Here is a 24152-nt window from a genome sequence, read left to right as displayed (position 1 = left end):
TGATTATGGTTTATGGTGAAGAGCTGCTCTGACGATCTGTGTAATAAAACGTGGGAAATATTCTCATAAAACAAGGGAAAGTCTGAGTTCAGTTTACCAGTAACTAGTTTGTTAACCCTCCTTTTATGTTTGTTTCTCTGGAACAGCAATAATGTTCCTGGGTCAATTTGACCCGGGGCATACTCAATCATCCAAAAGTATCAGAACCCCAAAAAATCCCAATACACCTTTTTTAAATCTAATTGTTAACTCCATTACTAACCATTTAGATCAAGATTTAGTCCACTGGTGTTCTTTAATTATCACAGATCATGGTTCAATGAGGATAACTCACTCGTTTTTCATTACAATTAATGTTAAAACTTTTTTAATGTACATTGTAACGCCCTAAATATAAACACAAGAGTTTTACATGACATTGATTTTTTATTATTATTATTATTTTTATTTTAAATTTGGATTTTTTTTTATTTTTATGAAGTGATGTTGATAAATCAACACGACTGTCACATGTTGCCCAGATTTTTATGCTGCATTTAGCTGGTTTGAAAGGCACATATTGCCTAAATTAGACTTTAAAAAGGGGTTGCAACATAACAGGAGGGTTAACTGGTTTGTGTTCGGGGTTAAAATAAAACAGAAATAGAACTTCTACATACTAAATGCACAGGCAGGGGCGTCATAGTGGGGGGAAAAGTGGGACTGACTACCTAGTGCCCAAGTGGGGAGAGGGCCCTTGATGGCCTGAAATAAAATGTTTTTTTTTACTATGCTTTTGTTTTGTTTTGTTATAACTGCAATAAGATAAACTAAAATTGCCTGAATAAATAAACAAACATTCAGAATTCCTATCTGGAATTTCTTTCCAGCTCTGTGAGATGCGTGCCTCGTGCCTAAAGTAGGGAATTGTCATATTTTCACAGCATCAAGTGTGACTGAATCTGATTGAAAGTACTTCATGAGGTTAGATTATACCAAATAATGCCCCCCTTGTTGTTATTCAACAAGTCACTTGGCTTCAAATAATCATGTTTATTACCCGGCTTTCTTACTGATCTTCCGCTTTTGTAAGAAGCTTGATTCTGATTGGTCAAAACCCTTTGACAACCCGTTGACAGCGGTTATTAACATTCACTAACATGAGCAACACCAGGAAAAAGAACCGCGACAGGGTGAGACAAGACACTGACGTGAAGGGACATTATTGAATTAAAAAAGAAAATCAACATAAAGCACAGACCAGATAACTAAAACTGAAAAGATTTTTATTTAATCATTATTTATTTTTTACTCTTCATGATGTAGGTGAGGCTCTGCCTCTGCCTGAATGGATGGATTGATGGATGGATGGATAGATAGATAGATAGATAGACAGACAGACAGACAGACAGACTTTATTGGTCTCGGAGAAAATTTGTTTGTTCCAGCAGCTTAAAACACAGGACAGGAGAATACAACAATAGGCTTACATAGTTAAAAAAAAATAAATAAATAAATAAATAAATAATAATAATAGTAATAATAATAAAAAAATAATAATAATAATAATAAAAAAATAAAATAAAAAATAAAATAATAATGTTGATAATAATAATGAGAATTTGAATATAAAATAAAATATGGTAAATATAAAAGATATATACACTACGTACACTTCTACACTTCTATCTTATGAATTGACAGTAAGGTATGTTATGGATGAAATATATGACATGTTTCAACTTGTTGGGACTATTGTGTCAACGTGTGTCACATCTGTGTAAGCTAACATCAGCCTGATAATGTATAGATCAAACTCTACTTCAGAGCCATGATCGAATTAAACTTTTCTAAAGTTCTAAAAGAGTTCAGATACTTTTATATTAATTTGCCAAAATAACTGACTGTACCAAAAGTGCCATACAGGGCCTGTGCCTGCCTTTTCACAGTTTATCCCTCAGTAATGAAGCTTTAAATGAGAAGTTTTCTTTCTCCATCTTTTAGTAAACCATGACGCCTCTCATGAGAACAAGAGTCAGCTATCTATCCAAGACAGAAAATTATAAACACATTATGTAATCATGTTCTTCAGATGGCATCAAATATTATGACCTCATTTTGTTGAAGTACATTTGGATGAGTGACTCTCTGGAGCAATCTAATAAAATGAGAAATAAAATCATTCTAAGTTTATTAGATTTTGAAGGGGTTTAAATTTTACTTTTTAACAAACATACTGTGTTCAAGTTCTGAGTGCCACAGCAGATCAAACTGTGGGATCACTTCCAGATTTGTCCGGATTCCAGCCGTGAATTCTAACATGATTATGGAGTAAAATTCAGATTTTTCATAGTGTTTGCTCATTTTTAACCATAAATACCGTCCTTAACTCTCTGAACGACCATTGACAACTGTGGCTATGGTTTAAATCCATCTCCGTGACAAGAAGTGAAGACAACCCCCCAACTGTAAGCTGCTGATGGTGTAATCCACTGCTGTGAACTGAGCAGGGCTGAAATGCTACACTCGTGCCGTTTACAGCTTTTTATTTTGACAGGCCACAAAACATTCATCATAATATTTGTGCACAAAAATAAAATCATTACAACTGGAAAAATATTTTTTTATTGTATCAGGTGTCTCCTCTTTTGAAATGAAGATAAAGTCATAGACAAATAATAACACTTTTGTTTAACAGGATTAAAAGTTAAGAGAGTAAATACTTCGAATTTCAATAAAGAGGGCGCATGGTTCCCACTTTATTTGGTTTGTAAGGACTGGAATAAAGCTCCCTCTATCCTGTGCAACCAAACAGTGTTATTTTCACTCAGAGTTCAGGTTTCTGAAGTGTCAGTGTGGTTCAGTTGAGATGCATACCATGTTCTCGTTATGTCAGGAGGTTAATCCAAGTCCCCAAGATATGACCTTTTCTTGTTATTTTTTCTAGTTCATCTGGTTTCTATCGACAAAACTTTAAACATTAAATCAGAAAGACGTGTGCTCTGAAGTCTTTAAGATTTCAAAACACACTTTTTATCAACAGCAGAGGAAGGTAACACAAAAGCAACACAGAGGGTAGAATAATCAGTTCTTTATTACATGGATTAATATACAAAAGTTAATCTGACCTACAGAGGATACAGGGAAGCATGACTTATGCACACAGTATATGAATGGCTTCAGATCATTTCAAAGTTTTTTAATGCATACAACTAGTCTGTGCTGAACGAGTCAGTAATTCACTTATTAAACCAGCAATTTGAGCTGTTAGGTTATGTCTTACATTGCTTTAGAAAAATATAAAAAGGCACTTCAGTGGGGAAACATAAAAACACTTCATCTCATAACTACTGCATGTCCACATGACATTCCTAGCATGATTTGTCATCATTGTCTTCTATACCGGTCATATTTTGCCCAATCTGGGTTTAATTTAAGTTTACCTACTGCATGAATATGTGACCTACTGCACAATTGACCCAGTGAGCAGCTCTTAATTCAGTTTCAGCTTTTAAATCCAGCCCCAGTCACAGAGCTACATTTGAGCAGAAGATGGTGGTCATATGTCTGTCATTTGCTTTATGTAAAATATCCTTAGTGATTACATGTGATACACATTTAGCCACTGAAACTCAGGATTCAGAGTAAGTTGGGTTATATCACTTACTGGTGGGTGTACTGTCTGTTTTTGGATAAACAAGGCCACTTTAACTGGAACTACTTTTCCATGAGGGCTTTGGGTATTTGTGCAACTTTTTAAGTGAGAAAACAGTGCAACCTGTTAAAAGGAGACTGTAATTGCATTGAATAAAGATAATTTAAACCAATATTCTGTGATACCTGTTGTCCAAAAACATTTTCAACATTTTTTAAAATGACTTCACATGAACTGCGTAAACATTTTCTTTTGAGCTACTATTACACAGATAAGCATCGACTGAAGTCAGCTCTCATGTTCATTTCATTGTTTCAATAAAAATGCTGTAAAGCAGTGGTTCCCAAAGTGGGGGTCGGGGCCCCTTGGGGGGTCATGAGACACTAATTTGGGGTCACAATATGCCTTTCAAAAATCAATAAAAACTTAGAATGATCTAAAATTGCATATTTTACCCTTTGTTGTAAGAACATATACAGCATCTGTTGCAAAATTTTAGATAGAACAATGTAAATATAAAACGTCATCATTTTTCTTCTTTACTTTGTTGCCACATGATCCCTAAGGAAAGTATCCTGCTATAGCCTTCTTTAAATTACAAAGATATCTGTAGGTTTTTGGATTGGCCTACTAGTTCTGTGAGCAACATTTAACCACATCAGGAGAGTGGGGGTCTCCAGTCTCTGGCACTGTTATTTTGGGGGTCACAGAAAAAGTTTGGGAACCCCTACTGTAGAGGAGTCATGTAAATGTTATAAACAATCAAAATAGTACTGTTTTGAAAATAATCCAAAAGTACTGTTATAAAACTCTTAAGTGGTCAAATCCAATGGCACAAAATAAGTCTTGTATTAGGTTATATAACTTGGCGAGGGTTTCTTTACTTGTTTATTTCATTTTTGGTTAGATACAGTTTATTGATTTAGGGCTTAATTTGAATAGATTTCCTCAGAGTTGGTTCAGTAAACACAAGACAAATCTTATTCAACTCAAAATAATCAGACACATCACCATTTGCAGGTTGCAAAACATAAGGCATGTCACATTGCCTTTAACCCGAAGCCCATCATTCAAAACAAGGACAAATGAAAGTTTTTTTTATCATCAGACTTAAGACTAACTCTGATTCCATTGGGAAAGTACTAAACAAACAAAAAGAGAACAGAAATGCTAAAGGGCAAATTTACCCTCTAAGTTTAGTTTTGATCACTCTGAGATATTAACCGTCTCCATGTCCTGCTAAATAAGAATCAGCCAGGGCCAAAGAGTAGCGTGCAAATTGCTGTAAACTGGAAAAAAACACTTCTTACTGCAGAATCAGCATACCATCTGATCAGGCCTCAGTCCAGTCTTTAGTGGAACACTTGCAGGTATTTTCTCTTCTCAACAGTACATATGTAAAATCATGTAAAACTCGTGTTTGGCAGTTTTACTAACTCATTCTGTCATGAAATCCCAGACACTACTTTTCAGCATGTAGAAAAACATCTCTAACAAAACACTATGTAAACATCTCTAGTATTGGTCACAGGGGAAGTCATGCTATAATTGTGATTTAAGCCCCCCTGTTACGTATCCTTCAGCACTACAGTTCAACCTTTATACAGCAAATGTGTGTGAAAACACATGACGCAGTGGAATGTAAAGGTGCTGCTTGTGAGTGGCAGAACTGAATTCTTGTCTAGAGTTGAAGCCACAATGTATTAAGAAATATTCTAATAATATTCTATACAAAGATGATACATACATGTACATAAAAAAGATCCATGTGAAGCACTTCCTTGATAAAAAGTAATCAAAAAACAGCTGTTAATGTCTGCCATTTAAGAGCTGCAGTGCAATGATCATGTGTCTACATCAACGCTCGGCTTCAAAAAAGCACAATGGCTGGATCACTTGTTATTAGTATATGCGAAGTTTTAAAGTTGCAATGTTAAATGGAATAAAAAACAACTCTTTGTGATGAGTTATGTTGCATACTGCACAGACAGAAGTCCTACTGTAATTCAGCAAAAACACCACCTGATGGGGACAAACTGGAGGCTTCAGACCTGATGTGAGTTCACTGCAATGCAATAAATGTGCAATGCTACATATAATACTCATGGTACTTTTTACTCTTTCTTTTTGCAGTTGACCACATGTGCAAGCTGACCTCTGTCTGTCCACTGTCTGGTCTTTCCCTGGAGTGAGACACTGTGGACGGTGTGCTGCGCTGGTGGGGTCCCTGGTGCCAGAGGAGGTGATCTCATCAGGCACTGTTGGTACTAGCAGCATCTCCTGGTGGATGGAGCGGGCTGCCGGGTGAGTTTGAAGGACTCGTTGCTCTCCACCTCAGGGTTCTCCAGGGGGGGAATCTGTTTGCCTGAACACAAAGAACTGGGTCACAAAGTCTCCATAGCTTTTTGAAAAATAATAGGGTATGTATCGTTTTCAGTGCTGCTGTGTATGTAGCCGTGCATCCTGATGGACTACAATTATTAACAGCAATAATATAAAAACAATATATATTTGATAGGCAAATCAGCGCCAGGGCCACTCCTTTCTTTGATGCAGTTCTTAATATTTAAATAAAACATGCAAACTATAAAAGGTCATGCAAATCAAATATGTATATTCCTTAACGGTAATTTTTAAAAAAATAAATCTGGGATCTAAGATTTCTTTCTGCCCCACACTTTGGTGAAAAAACAGACTGAAAGAGGAAAATATTTTGCGCAAATTGACCAAAGTGTGAGCACAAAATGAGTCATATTTAGTGTGCATATGAAAGAATGACTTCAACCTACACGGTCAATCTTTTTTGGAAAGCATGGCACACATTAAACAGTGTACACGTGTTTATTTTATCAGGAAGATATTGGAGCATGAATAACAAAAGGCAGAACACTTAAAGGCTTCTCTAATCTATCTTATCTTTACTGCTGACTTTCAAAGCAATGCAGCACAGATGACAGAACATCCATAAGATAGAAACGTACTGATTTTCTGAAAGAGCTCCTCTACATTGACAGCATTTCTGGCACTAGTCTCAATGAAAATGGCGGCGATCGATTCAGCAAACTCCTTCGCTTCCTTCATTGGAACTTCCCTGTGAAAAGAGAAAAAAAAAACAACGCTTATGTAAGTGTGGAAGAGATCCACAGTTAAGAAGGATGGCATGAAGAATTTAACATTTTCATGTATGAATTTCATCCATTCCATCTGAAAACAGGTTTGCTCTGGGAGATGAAGGAGAAGATTATAAATAGAGGAGGAGCCGTCATTCTTCATAAAGCTTCTTTAAACAAACTTTAATGTTTCCCTGCTTCGTATTAATGTGGTTTCACCTTTCAACAAGCAATGCAGAGACAAAGAATGTCTAAACAAAAACCTGTCTCCAAAGCCGCAGATTTGTTTTGGATTAAACAAACAGACGGAGAAGTTACGGTGGCCAGCAAGGACATCATTCAAACAAAAAGCACTTATTTAACAAGGCTTTGGAGGTGCTGCTCAGCTTTCCTGCAGTCTAAAAAAGGAAAAACATGCCGTTTTTTAAAAGTTGTGTATCATATTTTTCTAATGTCTATCTCTCAAGAGTGTGGAGAAGTCATTGTTCTGGGCCGCAGGTGAGCAACAGGTTGCTTTCAAACGCCATACAGATGCTCTAAAAATATTGATAACAATCATTGAGGCATAGTTTTCTGGGACAGGAGCTGCACATGTATGACAAAAAGGTTACTTTTTTGTCTTGTTCAAAGCCAAGAGACAACTTCGCCAAACAGAAAGTTACATAAGATGGAATTGAAGAGAGTCATATTTGAGCTGGCAGACTGTTTAAGGGGGCAAAGGATTAAGAGACAAAAAAGGACACTATCTGCTGAAGTCACCAGTCACCATCTCATGAACATACTCACCATAATATTGAAGCAGTCTTACATAAGAACCTTTAGCTCACCTGATGTCTCCTAAATCATTCTTGTTCCCTGCTATGGCTACAACGATGTCCTCTGGACCGTGTTCCTTCAGCTCCTTCACCCACTTCTTCAGTGTCTGGAAAGAGTCCTGAACAAAAAGAGCACACAGCCCATCGTTCACACAGGGAGAGCTTCTTTGTGATCCTACAAGCTACATTTTCTACAACTTGTGTCACATATTATTCATCGCATTAGGAGGTGTTTTTCAGACAAGTTTCCATTAGCAGGCCAGGAAAGAATGACATTTGTAGGTTGTTGAAGCAAGGCATCCAGGGGTGATGGAAAAGTAATTGAATTTTACATCATGCAACCAGCTTCTTCAGTTACACACATTAAACACACCAGGGATTTACTGAACATAACAGCCGCTCTAATGGTACAGGGAAGGGTGAGGGGCATTGTGAGCTCCGGTGAAGAGAGGCAAAAAGGGTTTCTTTTTTTTCACTCATAAAAAGACAAATAGTGCTCTTGTATTCTTACCAGTTTAGTTATGTCATAGACTATGACAGCAGCTGCCGATCCTCTGTAGTACATAGGAGCTAATGAGTGAAACTACAACAAAGAAAACATATTCAGAGTAGTTAGCATGATAAAACAAATCATCACATCAAGTCTTAATTGCATGAATCAACATTGTTTTGTGAAAAGTGCATTAGAAAGATAATTTCAAAAACAGTCTATGGCGTTTTAATTTGTACAAAATCTATAATCTGTAACATTTACTATTAGAAATGTTGTATTAATCCATAAAATGACTGAAACAGTGAACAGTGCTGTGAGTGGAGTATTCCATACATTCTTCAGTGATGACTGGCTGATGGAAAAAGTCACTTTCCAACGAGCTTCAACTCAACACACTGTAAAGGTTACTCCAGCACTTACTGTTCTCATGGAGCCCTCTAAAATAAAATGTACAAACTGTATCCAAATGTAGTTTTAGTAGCTTAGGTTGCCGTGTTGTTTACATTACATCCAAAAATCATATAGAGTATCTGAATCCTTGGGGCTCTAACGCAGGATGCATTACTTTCCTGAAGAAAGCTCTCTTTACTGAAATAAAGGCATAATTGCCTCTTACTTAGTCGTACCTTTATAGCACATCACCACAAACCCTGAACTGATGGTATACATAACTCTACTGTCGTCAGCAGAAATATGTACCACATCATCCATGTACATATGGCAACACATGCAACAACAACAATAGCCAAACATTGCTCCTTGGCAACACTAGTGGTCAGAAACTTCAGTGTCTTTATATTTACCTTTTGCTCCTCTCTTCTTCTTTCACCACAAATGTTACTGTGTGCATGTTATTCTATGTCATCTTAATATATTAGATTTTTCTTTTAATTTAGTAAAAGCCGAACTAGCATTATTTTATTATTTTAATTTTTTCTTTATTGTCTGATACAGTATTTTTCTTCCCTGTTTGTTATTTTGTCTATTTGTCTGTTTGTTTCTTATCATTTTTCTACTTTATTTTTCAATAAAGTAATATCTTATCTTATCTTATCTTATCATGCTGGTCAAAGTCCCACATTTTATTGTGATTTTTCTTTTTTTTTCACTCTTCGGCCTGGCACTATTTTATCCTGTATGTTGTGGATATGTGCTGTTAAAAATTCAAAATCCAATAAAACTTGAGTCATAAAAAAAAAAAGAATAATAAATAAATAAATAAATAAATAAAATAAAAGCTGAACTATTGACAGGAGGTGGAAACTAGCAATGAAAACTCGCTATAATCCCTATATTCAATCCATCAGTCAATACAGCTTGTTTGTAGCAGGCAGATGTTGTACTGTCATTTGCATTGTCCCTATCAAATACGAGATGTTGTTATGTAGCCACAATTTTTTCCTAAATAAACCTCCAAACTATTTTGTGGTAGAGCAGTATTAAAATCTGGACTGTGTTACATGTCAACAGGTGTTTACCTAGAATAATGATGTTCTGTTATAAAGTTCAATAGAGACTTAAACTCGATCAACTGGGGCTTATATTATCATTTTCACACACAAGTTGACAATATATTTGGTCTAGTTTTACAAACCACTGACAGAGAAATGATTGTGTCACTGTTAGCTTTCTGACGCAAAATGTAACAGAAAATAACAGCATCAGCAAATGAGGAATTTCTGTCATGGTTCACTCACCCTCTCCTGTCCGGCTGTATCCCAGATCAGAAATTTGTGTAGTTCACTTCCACATGGCACTGTTTTAGTGAGGAATGATGCTCTGAGGATGAGAGAGAGCATTTCAAAACAAGGTTTCTCAGAGGGATTTAAAAAAAGAACAGGAAACATATGAGTTGAATTCAGCAGGGCAGAAATAACCTGACACCAAACACTAACGCAGTGCTGGGTCAGAGGCCAAAAGATAAAAAATACATCAAGCATGAAGCAGCCACACACAACTTTAGATGCAGCGTAGGGAACTAATATCAGCATGATAACCGTCTGAGAAAATACCACTGCTTCAGGTAATACAGTTAGGGGATGATAATGGAAAGCTCCTTTAAATCATTATGTGTTTGGTGACATTCAATACCATAGATAAAACAATGTAAATGGTAAAGTTGTCAATTTCCTACCATGTAATAATATTATAGGGTTTTACACATATACTGTGTTAAGAATGGACATAGTATCCGTGATGTCACCCATCTGTTTCTGAAGCGCTGTTTTGAAGCCAATCGTCGGTGGGAGCCATATTGGAAATGCTGAAGTCAACCTAACATCTGTCAAGCTAGTGTGAGGTAATGAGGCGGGCTTTGAGCCTCCTAGCCAACGGCTACAGTGTTCCCGCCTGTCAGTCAAGTCAGATGTGCCTCTCATAATGGAAAAACTTGTAATCTTTATATCTTCGAAATTGCCGCATTATGACAATACTCACCCCCCGTACAGTGTGAGCCGATCGAGAAATTAGCTATCCAGACTACACTCATTTTTTTTAACCAGGCTGTAAACATGTTTATTTCTGCTGCAAAGATCGGCTTTTTTATTTTGTTGTGTATGTGGTTTCAGGTACTTCCGCAGCCAGCCTCAAACGGACACTCGAGGAACTGCAAGTTTTAACACGTCCGCATTGGCTTCAATCCTCGCGGCCGAATGTCCCTGCTTGGTTGTACAGCTACCCTACTACTTCATCGGGAATCAAACCATGACTATACAAACGTGATCAGATTACACATTAATTCACTGGGGTGCTTTCTGATGTAGTTTTGCTGATACCAACGTGGTTATTTAACCATGAGGTAAAAAAGAAACTGACCAATATGAGATTTTGAAAACAGATAAACCCTTTTTAGTAAGGAATAATCACCATTACCAATATAATGGATACTCAGACGGGTGCTCTCAGGTAACTTTATTCAAGAATATCATACATTGTCAAACCATTTCTTGTATGGATGACTGTCTGCACAGTTTTGATGCTGTACTACATGAGCTGCAGATAGTGCTTAGAGTACTGTAAAACATCAAGAGCAGACTCTGCTGGACAAACTAAGTGATGACATCTGGGGCTTAAAAAAACTATAATAATGTCTCTTTTGTTTGGTTGATGTGTCTTTTGCTTTCCCAATATCTTTTGTGATTGGCACATCAATGCTCTTACCCTATTGTGGGACTTATGTTGTGGTCAAAATGATCCTGGACAAATCTGCAAACAATGCTAGATTTCCCTACTCCAGTGTCCTGAAAGGAGAAAAATGAATCATTAGCCACAGCCCTATGAACACAAACACACAGACACAGAGACACTATTGATCACTATTGATTAGGCAACTATCTGGTCACACGCTCACCCCAACAAATAGGTTCCTGTTAGTGCAGAAAGTCTACAACTAGCTCTGAATTTTAACTCTGTTAGTGCAAGACAACATACTTACACAACACAAATAACAACATAACACAGGCTTTTAATGGCCATCATGACATGTTGTTTACCCTGGCTTAATGACAACTCTGCCCCTGCCTTTGATGAATAGGATAATGACATCAAACCAAAGGGGTAACAAAAGATTGAGACATAAGAACAGCCATCAGTCAGCCTCATTTTGTGGTGAGAAATGCTTGGTAAGCATGTCAGTTGCCTCAGGCGGAATGCACAAGCCTGGCAGATGTAAGAGGTCATAAAAAGTTTGTATAGTTCCCCTTTACTTCAGTAAAAAAAAAGGACATTTTTGCAGACCATACGCCTCAGACCATCCCTGGTACCGTCGGCGTTTTGCTTACGCAGCAGGAAAACTAACTTGATGTGATGATGATGTAATTAATAATAAACTATCGGAGAAGTTAAGGCACAAAACGACGAATTGTAGTTCAGTAAAGATTCAATAATAAGGATATTAGAGACAAACACGACGGTGAATCAGGGGTATAAGGCTGCTGCGCCCACCGGCCCACTGTTTTTTCACTTAACTCTATTTAACAGTAAAAAATAAATAAATCAAGTTTTAGACGAAAAGCGACGCGATAAAGTCAGAAAGAAGCCGGTTTTTACTAAACACTGCAGTTGTAACTGTACGTCAAAATGTAGTTGTTGGTTCGTCCCTGAACGCAGCACACTGATGGAATTTTCCCCCAAAAAGGATAAACAAAAACATCTGCCACTTACCCCTAAAAGACAAACTTTGAGCTCCCTTATGGCCATTGTGAGTTCAGAAAGTTTTTTATATCATTATTTGTCTCTGTTCTTTCAGTGTCTTTGCCTCGTCATGCTTGAAACAATTTTTCCTCTTGTTGGGTAAAAGAGAAACCCAGCCCCTGAGACAGACAGGATCTGACCATCTCCTTCACACCACTGTGAAGTGAGACACCAGATACATACTACTTCCTGTGGGTACCTTCAAAATAATGTTCAGATGACCAAATTACATGTTCCAAATGACTATGTATTCATAATCATAATCATAATACTTTATTTATATAGCACTTTTCAATACATGTAACAAAATGCTTCATAATGGGCAATAAAACAAGTAGAAATGTTAAGCATAATGAAGCGATAAAAAAACGTAAAAGCATACAGACTTATAAAACAGACATAAAATCAAAGTTAAAATTAAACGAAATGACACAATAAAAGCTTTCCTGTAAAGATGTGTGTATTTTACCAATATTGGCTTCCAAACTTGTTGTGTTTCACAAAATATTGCTTGTATTTACACTACGGATGGGAATCGCAGGGTAACTCATGAATACCATATGATACTCTGCGATCATATGATACAATGCAACACAAATTGATATGATACAAGACAGTGTCCATACATTGCCGGTATTATTGAGTATTATTGTGAGTGAGTCATATTGGAAGGGAAGTGCCATATTTTTTTATTATGGCCTATTATCTAACAGAAAATATTCTATTACAATACCATATATTTTAATTTCAACATTTTATCCCACCCAATGTACATAAATTAAATATTTTTTTTGCATTTAATTGATCCGACCTAAAAAAGAAAAACACCAAGTAGGGGGGTACTTTGATTTTGAAACTTTCCCATATATCCTGTCTCTTTCTATTGGTTTTCGTCCTACTTGATGCGACTACTTTCCAAATCGGAAACCAGTTAAAGAAGTGACAAAAACGAGAAGGGTGTCTCCGCTATCTATTTAAGGTACTGAAGCTTTAATTTCAAGTCACAACCAAAAAGTTACACTTCACTTCCTTAAAATGGAGGGGATGCATTATTTACAGCCTCATTAGGCCGGGAGAGGGAGAAGTATTCAGAGTATGTGTAATGGAAAGTAGGAAGAACTAAATATAGATCACACTTCCATCCAACATAGCTGAGTAAATAGGTAAAACATTCATGCTGTATGTCAGAAAAAGACAGATATTCACATATTTATTTTTTGGATTGACACTTTATTCTTCACAGCATTATTCTGTCTGCAACGATAAGCTACAAAAGCTTGGAACGATATGAAAATAACCTCATGAGAAGCTTCTGAGCCCAATCTAGCGTTTATCTGTTTCAGTCACAGGATTAATAATAACAGGTTGAATCATGAGTCCAGACCAGATTGCTTTGATTTGCCCGTGACCAAAGCAGGGGCAGTCACACGAGCATACTCCATACAGGTTATTAATAATAAAAAAGAACATATGACAAAACATAAGAGCTGAAAATACAGTATGTTTGAGATTTTACAATAATGTACAGAAACAGTAAGTGAGCCAGGCCATGCCTCTGCTTTAAACATCACTGAATTATGACAGCACTTTGCAGTATCATGGATCAGTTGTGAAATGAAATGATTGACACTTATGTCACTTCAAACTGAAGCCCATGAGCGACATCTCCACGCATCAGGAGTTAAATACACACAATCCAACTCATCAAGCCTCCTGTATGTCAGACGTTTGGCGACAGTACTCATCACTACAGGTTTGTTACTCCGTCATTAAACTGGACGAATGTCAGAGTAACAGAGAAGATGATTGCACTATAGAGCAGAGTGTGATTCCTTCGCTGTCTCCAGGATGTTTCTACTTTATGCACTGATTCAAATATCTTCTGTTATGTATTTGTTGTTCGTTTGCGTTTTCTTCCACTGATCAGTAAGCGAGTTGAAACGTTTCTTTTGACGTGCATCTGTTGTTCAAAGAAAAGAAAGCATCTACAATATATTTATACATATATTCATATATTACTAAAAAGCTGTAATTAAAAATCAATGGATTTCTAGATAGTCATCAGTATTCTTCAGAATACTACTTAAATATATAATATATAGTTAACCAATCATAAATTCTTCATCATTCAAAGAGCTTCTTGTGTTAGTGGTTCTCTCGGGGGGAAGCGTCCAGTCTGGCATCTTCAGTTATGGCACAGTGGTCTCTATCCTAACATGTCGGATTAGCATCAAGGTAAGGGACATAAGAAACATGGACTGAGATTAAGTCTGGCCTCTCTCCTCCAGCCTTCACCAGTGAAAAATACACTTTAACTTGTTTACTGGCGTGGAACCCTCCTCTTACTCTATCCCCCTTTCTTGCTTTGGGAGTCCCTTCATTTCTCTACACCACCCCTCCTCCTTCCTTCATACAGGCTTGGCACTGTAGATTCTAATATATGGTCCCTTGGTCTCTCAGCGTTAGCCAGTTGTCCACTATAGCTGATAATCTACTATGGATATTTTTGGTTTTGCATGAGCAGATGGGAAACAACATATTTGATACAAAAACAATAGTATAACCAATTTTTCCAAGACTGCCAATAATGAACTCCAGCAAAGTGAAATCTCCAGTCAGTAACGAGTGACTCTACAGGACAACTGAGCAGAGACGAACAGCAGCACAGAGCCACCAAAAACATCACTGAGAGCAGACTTCTCACATGTTGGTGTCTCTCCTGTCTTTGCTCGGTGACGGCTTGGAAGAATCCTTAGCTGCCTTGCCGTTGGCAGACGCAGGAGCAGGAGCGGTATCTGCACTCGCAGCTGGAGTGGTGACGATGCGTTTGGTTTGCTCCTCACTGCGGGGCTCCGGGCTCGGCTGTGTGGGCGGGGCCTGCTCGGCCGGTGGTTGGACGGTCAGTTCTTGCTGCAGTTTGTGACTCTGCAGGAGGCGAAGCTGGACGCGGAGCTCTAAGATGGCTTCCTGCTCCTCATGGATGGCCTGGTTGAGGTGGGTGTTTTTGTTCTGCAGGAAAAGAAAACACAAGCAGGGCTTCATACACCAGTCGTCTATCTCTGGCAGCATTTGCAGACAATAGTATTAGTTTTACTGCTCACACCCATTGTCCCAAATTAGATAGGAAACCACATCTAAAATAAGCAAATTGACTTTATGAACAAAATCGAGAGTATACTTTGAGATGCTCAGGACCACATGCTTCGGTCAAACTTCTAGAACAAAAGAAGTGTGTAAGAGGTACAATGTGGTCAAAGAGAGAACAGCCACAGTGAGATGTTACCTCGTCTGAGCATCAAAAACTTTAAAGAGAATTAAAAAAGGAATATGTGTGTTTGTTTTTAAGGTCAAAAGTCACAACCGGTTACCTTATTTAGGCTCCAGACTGTCTACTATGACTAGCTTTACTGCTATACTTATTATTCTATTACTAACTGGTTACTATTCACTTGTTAATTCATTCAAACCTTAGCCTTAAAAACGTCTTCCAATTAAGCCAAGATACAGATTAAAAAGGAGTCTTTAAAAAATGACAGGACGATATTCAGTGGAAACAATTAGACACTCGAGGGGAAGAGGTTTGAGATCATTTCATTAATTTGTCCAGGAGAAATCAGGGATGACTTTGAGAGAATGTCGTAAATAATCCTACATTAAGGCAAAAAGGTAAAAGGTAGGTTTTCTCAAGGAGTGTTGGACATCTATTGAGGTAAGTTTGGTGAGATCCACAGTGGTCCGGTTCAGTGCTGTTGTTATACAAATTATTTTAACATCAACTACAGAACTAAGTGCACTTCCTGTTTAAAGTACTGTTCTCACCTGTCTGCGTGTCGGCATCACTTTTATAATATCTATCATCAGAGTTCACATGTAAACAACAGGAATGAGTTATTTCACTCTATTTAGTTTTAAAATGTGTCACATTTTTCTTGTGCATTACTCTGTCTGCATGCGTTCGACTCTATTCTATACCTGTGTCATTTTCTTTTTAAACATGTCTTCATGAGTTGAAGGAGGACCCCTTGGATACAGAAAGCTCATTGCCCCCTGGATGAAAAGGTCACAAAACGGCTCGACTATAATTGGAGACAATAAAGGTCTAGAAATTTTCCTCACCTCCAATTCCTCGTTCTGCTTCTGCAGGTCTTCGAGGATCATCTGCAGCTCTTCCTCATCTTCACTCTCACTTTCACTGTCTGATGAATACTCCTCGGTCTCGCTGCGACCCTGCTGCCGGCTGACAAATACAATGCATGGTCACAATTGAGACCTGATGTTTATGCATAGATGTGTTATTACAACATATGAACAATATGAACACTTCCAGTCTTCTGCTACCTCTGTATGTCTGCAATCTCTCCTCGCAGTCTGTCGATTTCTTCCTTCTCAGTGGCAATCTGTCTACGAAGCACCTGCTCAAGAGAGATCAGCTCCTCCTGCTCTGTCAGGATCTCGTTTTCCTGATTATTAAGAACAGAAATGAATCACAGAGTGAGACACGTGCATCTTAGTTAGAGAAAGTATAAAGGAGATGATGTTTTTTTGTTGGTCAAAGCACAGTCTTAATAAACCAAAGACTTGTGTGTGTTTGAATGACTCACTTGTGCTAAGAGGAGGTTGATGACTTCCTCTTCATTCTCTGTCATTTCTTCCTTCGAGACATCTTCCTTTGAGAGGCTTGCTATCTCCTGAGCTATCTTACTCTCACACTCCTAAGAGGCAGAAGGAGGATGGTGTAATGTCAATCTTAGTTCAGACTATAACAGAGAGGTGTTAATTTCAGTGAGTGGTTGTTACAGCAAGCGTAGTTTCTTTGTTTTTGTACTGCTTTCAATAATGAGGCGAGGAGTTCATCATTTTTATCCCACTGATTAAAAACTAGTGCAAGAGTTGTCCAGAAGAAGAGCAGCTAATGAATCACAATCAAATAAAAGCATGGATGGTATCCAGACATAACGTACTTGACGTTTGGCTTCCCTCAGTTTGCGTTTCAGAGCTGTCAGGATTCTCTGAACTTCCCAGAGTCGCTCCTCTTTGGATAAGTCCTTCACCCCTGCTTGCAGGTCCCTGTGCAGGCAGTTCAGCAGGAACTCCTACAACACAAACACAGTTTTTTGTTAGGTGTTAAAATGTAGTTACCACTCCAGAACAACACAGAAGGAGTGCAACAATGAAAGTTAAATCTAGCTATGAGTGAAACCTGTGGTCCATGATGAATAATGATCATTTAAAACTAAAGGTGCAGAAAATCAGCTCAATACAAATAGATGCAGTTCTTCTTGACTAATGGAGGAAAAAGGCAAGGGCTTTAACGGGCAAACATCTGATTTCATAGTTCTTTTTTGTGTGCTCCAGGTTCTCCTGTTATCGTTGTTGCATGTGCTAGCATAAGAAATGAACTGTTGGAACTTCTGGCTCATTGTGACAAAATAACTTCATCCAGCACACCGAGAAACAGGCAGCGATAAAGCTGTGCCTGTCGAAACAATGTTGGATCAGTAGAAACAGCTTTCTTTGATAAAGTCTTGCTTCATTACTAAGGTTTGGTTGTTTTCTGCTAAAGATATTAATAAAATATCACAAACCTTAAAAAAAACTGAGGCTGGAACATGAAAGTATTTGTTGTTTTTGAGTGAAGAGACAGTAATACTCATGTTGGTAAAGTGAAAACATCCAACCAGGTTCTCAAAGGTGAAAAAAACCCACCAAAATAAAAGCACCTTACACCTTAGCTGGTCAAATTTAGATTGTTTGATTCTTAAAACAACAACTCTTGGGGTGTTGGCCTAACGGTCTAAGCTCGCGCCCTATTTACAGAGGCCAAAGCCCTCGTTGCAGAGGTCGCAAGTTTGCAAGTCTCGACCACCTACTGCATGTCCTCCCCCTCTCTCTATCCACATTTCCTGTCTCTCTTCAGCTGTCCTGTCATTAAAGGTGAAAATGCCCAAAAATATATATATATATAAAAAATAAAAAATAAAACCGACTCTTATAGAAACTGCAGTTTGTCTTATGTGCCATCTTTATAAAAAAAAAAAAATCAAGGACACATGTTAGGGTGGAGTCTCTTTCTCTCTAAGAACAAATAGAGCAAGGAGATATTTTAACAAAATGTAGAGATATCCCTTTAATAGTCCATTGATTAATTCAAGCATAAATTCATTGACTTAATTGGATAAATTGTCTGTAGTGGGACTGAACCCACCTGTCGTCTAATCTCCTCTTTGATGCTCTCAGCAGTCTCTGGCAGTGCCGGCATTGTTGCCATGTTGGACCAGCGGAGCGGCCGCACTACCTGCTTCAGGACTACGTCTCCGAACAGTTCCTTGACGTGTGTGAAGAACATGTAGAGAACACGGTTCCCAATCTAGACACAAGACAAACAAATCAGTGAACACAAAGCATGCAGCTGTAGAGCTCTGCACAAACAGATACACATGAGATAGAGTCTGCATTATGTGTTAGACTGAAGGATAAATCTGAATTATCCTTCTCTACAAAATAAATTCCAGCATGTTTACTTAGCCTGATTAAACTGAGCCTGGGCTCCACTCGTTAATCAAAAGTAGAGATTATTTAACAGTGTTGTGGCTATTGCTGCTGTAGACTCAAGTGAAAGTGGAGCAGCCACAGAGACGTCCCCTATGGGAACCAATGAGTTTCACTAAACTAGGCCAGGGTTTGAGAGATGAATTGACTGTTTGATACAATAAAACTCAGTAGGTTGGTTGCTGAGGGGATGTTTCTTATCTTTTAGGTACACTTGAGCCTGAGCAGATTTTTAGTTTTCCTGCAATGTTGAATTGCTGCTCTCTGAAAAGTTTTCACTTCTTCACATCATCTTTTTCCTTATACTTCCTCTCTGACCTGTATGGTTGGGTTGAGGACAATGGAGATGTTCTGAATATTCATTTTCGTGTCCGCCTCCCTGTCGATGACGTGGTCCATGTGCGTGACAAGCCAGGACAGAACAAGATGGCTCTCAGAGGGCACCTCAGCCAGCAGCCTCTGGAACTCCGTCACCTTCTCTGCCTCCACCTGCCGACCGCAGGCGTCTTCAAAGCGCTGGACCAGATCCCGACCCAACAGGTTCTCCGGGAGCTCACGGAGGTACTGCTTCAGAAGGCTGGCGACGGTGTGAGGGTCGTACTCCTCCAGGCAGGGACACTCTTCACGGTCATATGCTGCTTTTAATTCATCCACCTTTGACTTCATACCTGAGAGAAAGAATATGCTCAATCAAGCACACAGAGACAAACTAAAATCATGTTCTGGTTTGGCATTTCTTTGCCTATTTTCCTAATATAATACCAAAGGTTTTTTTACCTGAGACCCGGTAGATGCCTTCACACTTCATGCCATAATTTTCAATGTAGTCCACACATTCTCTGAAGATGGCTGGCAGCTGGATCCCATCATACAGAGCTGTCCTCTTGACTGCTTCAGCCAGAGGTGCTCCAAAGATTGGCCTGAAGGTGGGGATCTCCACTGGGACAGGCTCTGCCTCTGCTGTTGGTTTCTTACTCTTCTTCTTCTTTTCCTTCCACTGCTTGACCACGTCTGCAGCCGTCAGGTCCTTTGATTTCTTATCCTTTGCCTTGTCCTCCTTGGGGCCCTTCTCCTTCACTTTAAAGTCCTTTTCCTTCTTCTTGGAGAAGCTGGGCTTCTTGAACACATGGATTCCCTTGGAGCGCTTCATCTTGGACGGGCTCTCTGCTTCGTCTGCTGAACTGTCCTCCTGGAAGGCTGCGTAGCCTTCCGCTGTGAAGGTAAAGAAAGAGTAGGATCAGGCAGAAATATGGGTTATATCTGAAGAGAGAAAAACACCCCTGTTTTCTGATCCTCTGCCTCCTCTGGCAGAATCATAATAGCAGAGAAAAAGAAACAGGAAGAGAGATGTGTGAGAGAGTGAAGATAGCAAAGGAGGGGGAGAAACGGGGAATTAGAAAAGAGGTCAGCCACCGATTTAGCATAGCTCCCACTGCACCTTACGCATCTCCTCTCAAGATCTGCCTCAATTAAAACCTCCCTCCTCGGCTCAAGCAGCTACAACATGGTCACAAAGACAGTTAAGTGGCCTCTGCAGTTTTTGTCTCATCTGATTATCCTTACTCTTGGTTTCCCCGAGTATATCACAGCGCTGACTGAGACACACCTTCACAAAGCTCTCTGGGTGTGCTCTGAAACTGTCCATCTCTTCCTCCCTCACACTATACTCCCAGAGTAAGAGCTAAATACAGACATGGAAAGAGCTGATACAAAGTGGACAATGAGCCTGACGGACGCTCTGTGACAAATGCTTTCAGTACGGGAACATTTTTCAACACTGCAGGCAGCGACAGCCAAGCAGAGAGAAAAGCTTTACTCCGCTTTTAGTACTGAAGTCAGCAACCTGACAGCAGTATTTAGTCCTTAACTGCTATAAGGCTAAAGCTTTGTGACCTGAGGGAGATACTTTTAGATACTGGTGAGTACTTTAAGGTGTTAAGACGTTTCCCTATCATCAGCAAAAAACAATATTAGCCTTTCCTGCATCGTAGCCCCGAAGGAACTCTGAAAGTATAATTTAAAAACATATCAATAAACCTTCACTGACAAAAATCAATTCACAAGATCCTCATCAAAACACAGCCTCCAGATTCTGCCCATTATTTAATCTATACTCATTTACATGCTGGATTAATACTAAGTGATCTATTGACATGTAAGGTGCCACTGAAGTAGAGTGCGGTGTAAGAAAGCCAAAAGAACACTTAAGAGTTAACGTTTCTGTATAAAATTAATTCTGTAACGTTTAACATTTTCAATAAGATATGATAATCTATAAATCAATCTATAATCTATTCTTTACCAAAGATCAAGTTAACATGGCTCACGCTCCAGCTGATTATAATCTATGAACGGAATATTAAAACAGAGTTTCTTACTCCTTTTCTCCTTCTTCTTGAACTTGTTCTTCTTCTTGCCGTGCTCTTTTTCCTCGTCCGACACGTAGGCGTCAGGCGGCTCGTGGTGATGGCCATCGTGAGGCGGCGATGGTTCCCCGGTGCGGTACAAGCCGGGGAATTTAGTTGGACTGATCTCCTCAGAGCTGGGGGTGCGCGCCACACCCCCTGGGTGCTCGGCCCGTCGCTGCTCTGCAGGGCTGCTGCTGGGGGGCAGGAAGCACTCAGTCATGGCTGCTGTGGCCTCTTCACTTCTCAGACTGGCACATCACCTCTCCATCACACCTGCAGAGCGAACAAGGGTGAGATAGGAACACAACCATGCGTTTGATTATCTCAAATACAGCAAAGGTTTCACATTCCTTCACCATTTCTACTTTCTGCTTGGATGCATCCAGACAAACTCAAGCTTTAATGAATCTGATGGAAGTTGTCACAAAGCTAGACATGGCACGTCTTGTCCTAAACAGAGAGGGTCTGCATCCTGAAGGAAAGTGGCTGTAATAGTTATGGAGTGTGTGTGAGGTGTGAGAGGCTTTCTGTCCTTTCTTTTTAGTCCTTCTGCTGTTGTTTAGGTCCCGTCCAATGATTTGAATGCTTCACTTAATCTTTATACTTATTTTTGAGTTAACTTCTAGAACCACGGACCAAAGTTTCATTATATCATACTGATGTGAGCATAGAACAAGTTAAATTCGTCCTTCTGATGAATGCAAACCTTTGAACGGGAGTCATTTTAACTCACCAGAGATATCTATTTATCTATCTATCAACAAAAACTTGTATTTTTATCCGGTTTAAATATCAGGTTGGTCTGAGAATAGCACCAGCAGACGTGTGGAGTTTATGTCTGTATTAATGTTAATTAGCCTCAGAGACAGTGACCCACTGAAATAAATCTTTATGTATATATTCAAACTTCTGTCATGGAAAGATAATTTAGTATGCACAGTTTAAAAAAAAACATCAGGCCAAGTCGAAAAAAGTAACAACACAACGTGAACACTTTAATCTAAGACACAAGGTTTTAGTTACCTTTAATCTAGAGGTATATTCTACCGTAAACCACACACATCTGTACACGTGAGGTTAAAAACATTACAATGAGTTGTAGCTCTTTCCTGCTTCATCTCTCTTCTGATTACTTTAATGTACAAATAGAATCACTGCAACAGTAATGTCCACCCAGCAGATGGTGCTCTGCATTATGAAGTATAACATCTATGGTGATCTGCCTCTTACTGAAAGAGCAGACCACTGATCACTGAACAATGTCAATACATGTTTGTTTGATTGTTTGTTTGTTTGTTTGTTTGATGAGCTCTAGATTAGGAGAATATTTGGATCGACAGTGAGACAGTCTGTGTTAAATATGTTTAATGTGTTTTAGGTGCTAAAGGAAGCGTAAACAGAACTGCAAGGTGGGACATATTTTAGGAAGTAGGCTGATGTAGGAAATCGCAACAAGGATGTTAAGCTGAATATTCAGTCAATGTAAGATTATCTGAAGGTACAATGTTTATCAGTCTGACAGCAGTTCAAATATCTCCAGTTATATATCATTCAGTTATTATTCTATCATTACTGTGTTATTCTGTCTGATATCTTTAACATAGAATATAATAATAAGTCCAGTTTGTTCGTCTGATATGTTAATCTTTCGTCGCTGTGAGCAGATTATCCTCAATGTTTTCTGTTTCCACAAGAACAAACATCACACTCGGATCATTCACGTTTCATCAACTCGGTGTTAAATCACTGAAGTGAGTGTCCAACATATTTGATCATATTTAATATAAACCCTGAAGAAGCTTTCCTCTGAATGGAGGGGCCCATATGCTAACGTTACTTCAGCTAGCTGCCAATCTGCTAAGCTAGCTGATTAGCCAGCCTTTCCTGGACGGTTGAAGCTGTTATTTGTTCGGGGCACAGCCTACATAAGATACATGTTTGAGTTCATGTTCTAAAGCATATTCAACACCAGCTGTACTGTCGTGCAATAAGCAAAACACAAAAGACAATAAACTTTACCAAGTACTATCCCGTTCGGTCAATTTCGGAGTAGAGCTTCCGGATATCTGTATACCAAATAAACCAGTCTGCGCTTGCGCGGTAGCCTGAATGCATCCTGGGAAATGTAGTTCATTGCAGCTGCTGAGGCCGCTTGGGGCTGTCACCACAAATGTATAGTCTATGTAGGTTTTCTTGCCCCAGAATTATCTGAAATTAATGTAAATTGTTTGGGCTGTGGGATCATTTTGTCTCTAACCACAAGTTTGAAGTTGTACAAGGTTGTGTACAAGTTAATCTGTCAAACAAAGTTTGGAAAAGCATCCATGATCTAAATTTGCTGAAACCACTTGCTATTCTGAATCATATGTACTTTCCCAGGGGTTGTGGTTGAACTCAGCGCACTGGTGGTCATTCTGACATATGAAACACATTAGTCCTCTGATCTCTGTTGGCACCGTCTGCTCCAACCCACAGCTGCAATGGCAAAATGAGGTCATGATTCAATATTATAAAAAAGACAAACAAGCTCTCATTGTGAGCCTGGTACATTCGTCTGTTGCATGCCAATTGGGAACAGAATCACTGATAGGGCACCATGCTGCCTTTTGAAAAAGCACTGGCATCACAAAGAGCATTTGTGTGTGGCGGTGAGAGATTGGCATCAGTAAACGTTCCCTTTCCCCTCCGCTTGCATGAGACGGTCAGTGAGCACTGAACACCTGTGGACCAGAATGGTATAATAACAACTTTGTTTCCCCAGGAAATGATGCGTTTCCTGACTCGGGCAACACAAGGCTAAGATTAGAGCTGGAGACAGGCAACTAGGAGGACAAACATTTACTGTTCCACTCATGCTTTGCACTTTTTACACCTTTTGAAAATAAGAAAATACAGCAACAAGAAGAAAATATATTATAAAAGATTAGGATATTTTTCTACAACACCAAACAA

The 24152-nt window shown here is 38.9% G+C and overlaps 2 protein-coding genes across 3 annotated transcripts; both read right to left on the bottom strand.

The window, feature by feature from the left end:
• Positions 1-3055: 3055 nt before the first annotated feature.
• rab31 (RAB31, member RAS oncogene family) lies at positions 3056-12403 on the bottom strand. The gene is made up of 7 exons (XM_034703768.1): positions 12214-12403; positions 11212-11291; positions 9750-9831; positions 8071-8142; positions 7572-7678; positions 6616-6725; positions 3056-5999 (listed from the first exon to the last, which is right to left on the bottom strand). The coding sequence occupies exons 1-7, from the start codon at positions 12247-12249 to the stop codon at positions 5902-5904; spliced, it is 585 nt and encodes a 194-aa protein (XP_034559659.1). The 5' UTR covers positions 12250-12403; the 3' UTR covers positions 3056-5901.
• Positions 12404-13452: 1049 nt separating this feature from the next.
• ralbp1 (ralA binding protein 1) lies at positions 13453-23348 on the bottom strand. 2 transcript variants are annotated; one of them, XM_034703765.1, is made up of 10 exons: positions 23220-23348; positions 21171-21473; positions 19570-20004; positions 19111-19460; positions 18449-18610; positions 17205-17336; positions 16845-16955; positions 16582-16703; positions 16360-16480; positions 13453-15252 (listed from the first exon to the last, which is right to left on the bottom strand). In XM_034703765.1, the coding sequence occupies exons 2-10, from the start codon at positions 21418-21420 to the stop codon at positions 14944-14946; spliced, it is 1992 nt and encodes a 663-aa protein (XP_034559656.1). In that variant the 5' UTR covers positions 21421-21473; positions 23220-23348; the 3' UTR covers positions 13453-14943. The 2 variants fall into 2 exon arrangements, with proteins under 2 accessions (XP_034559656.1, XP_034559657.1); XM_034703766.1 differs by lacking the exon at positions 23220-23348 and adding an exon at positions 21934-22075.
• Positions 23349-24152: the final 804 nt, after the last annotated feature.

This window comes from Notolabrus celidotus, chromosome 15, assembly GCF_009762535.1.
Source record: "Notolabrus celidotus isolate fNotCel1 chromosome 15, fNotCel1.pri, whole genome shotgun sequence".
Taxonomy (NCBI): Eukaryota; Metazoa; Chordata; class Actinopteri; order Labriformes; family Labridae; genus Notolabrus; species Notolabrus celidotus.
The sequence above is the reverse complement of the archived record's forward strand: the minus strand, read 5'-3'. Positions and strand labels throughout refer to the sequence as shown.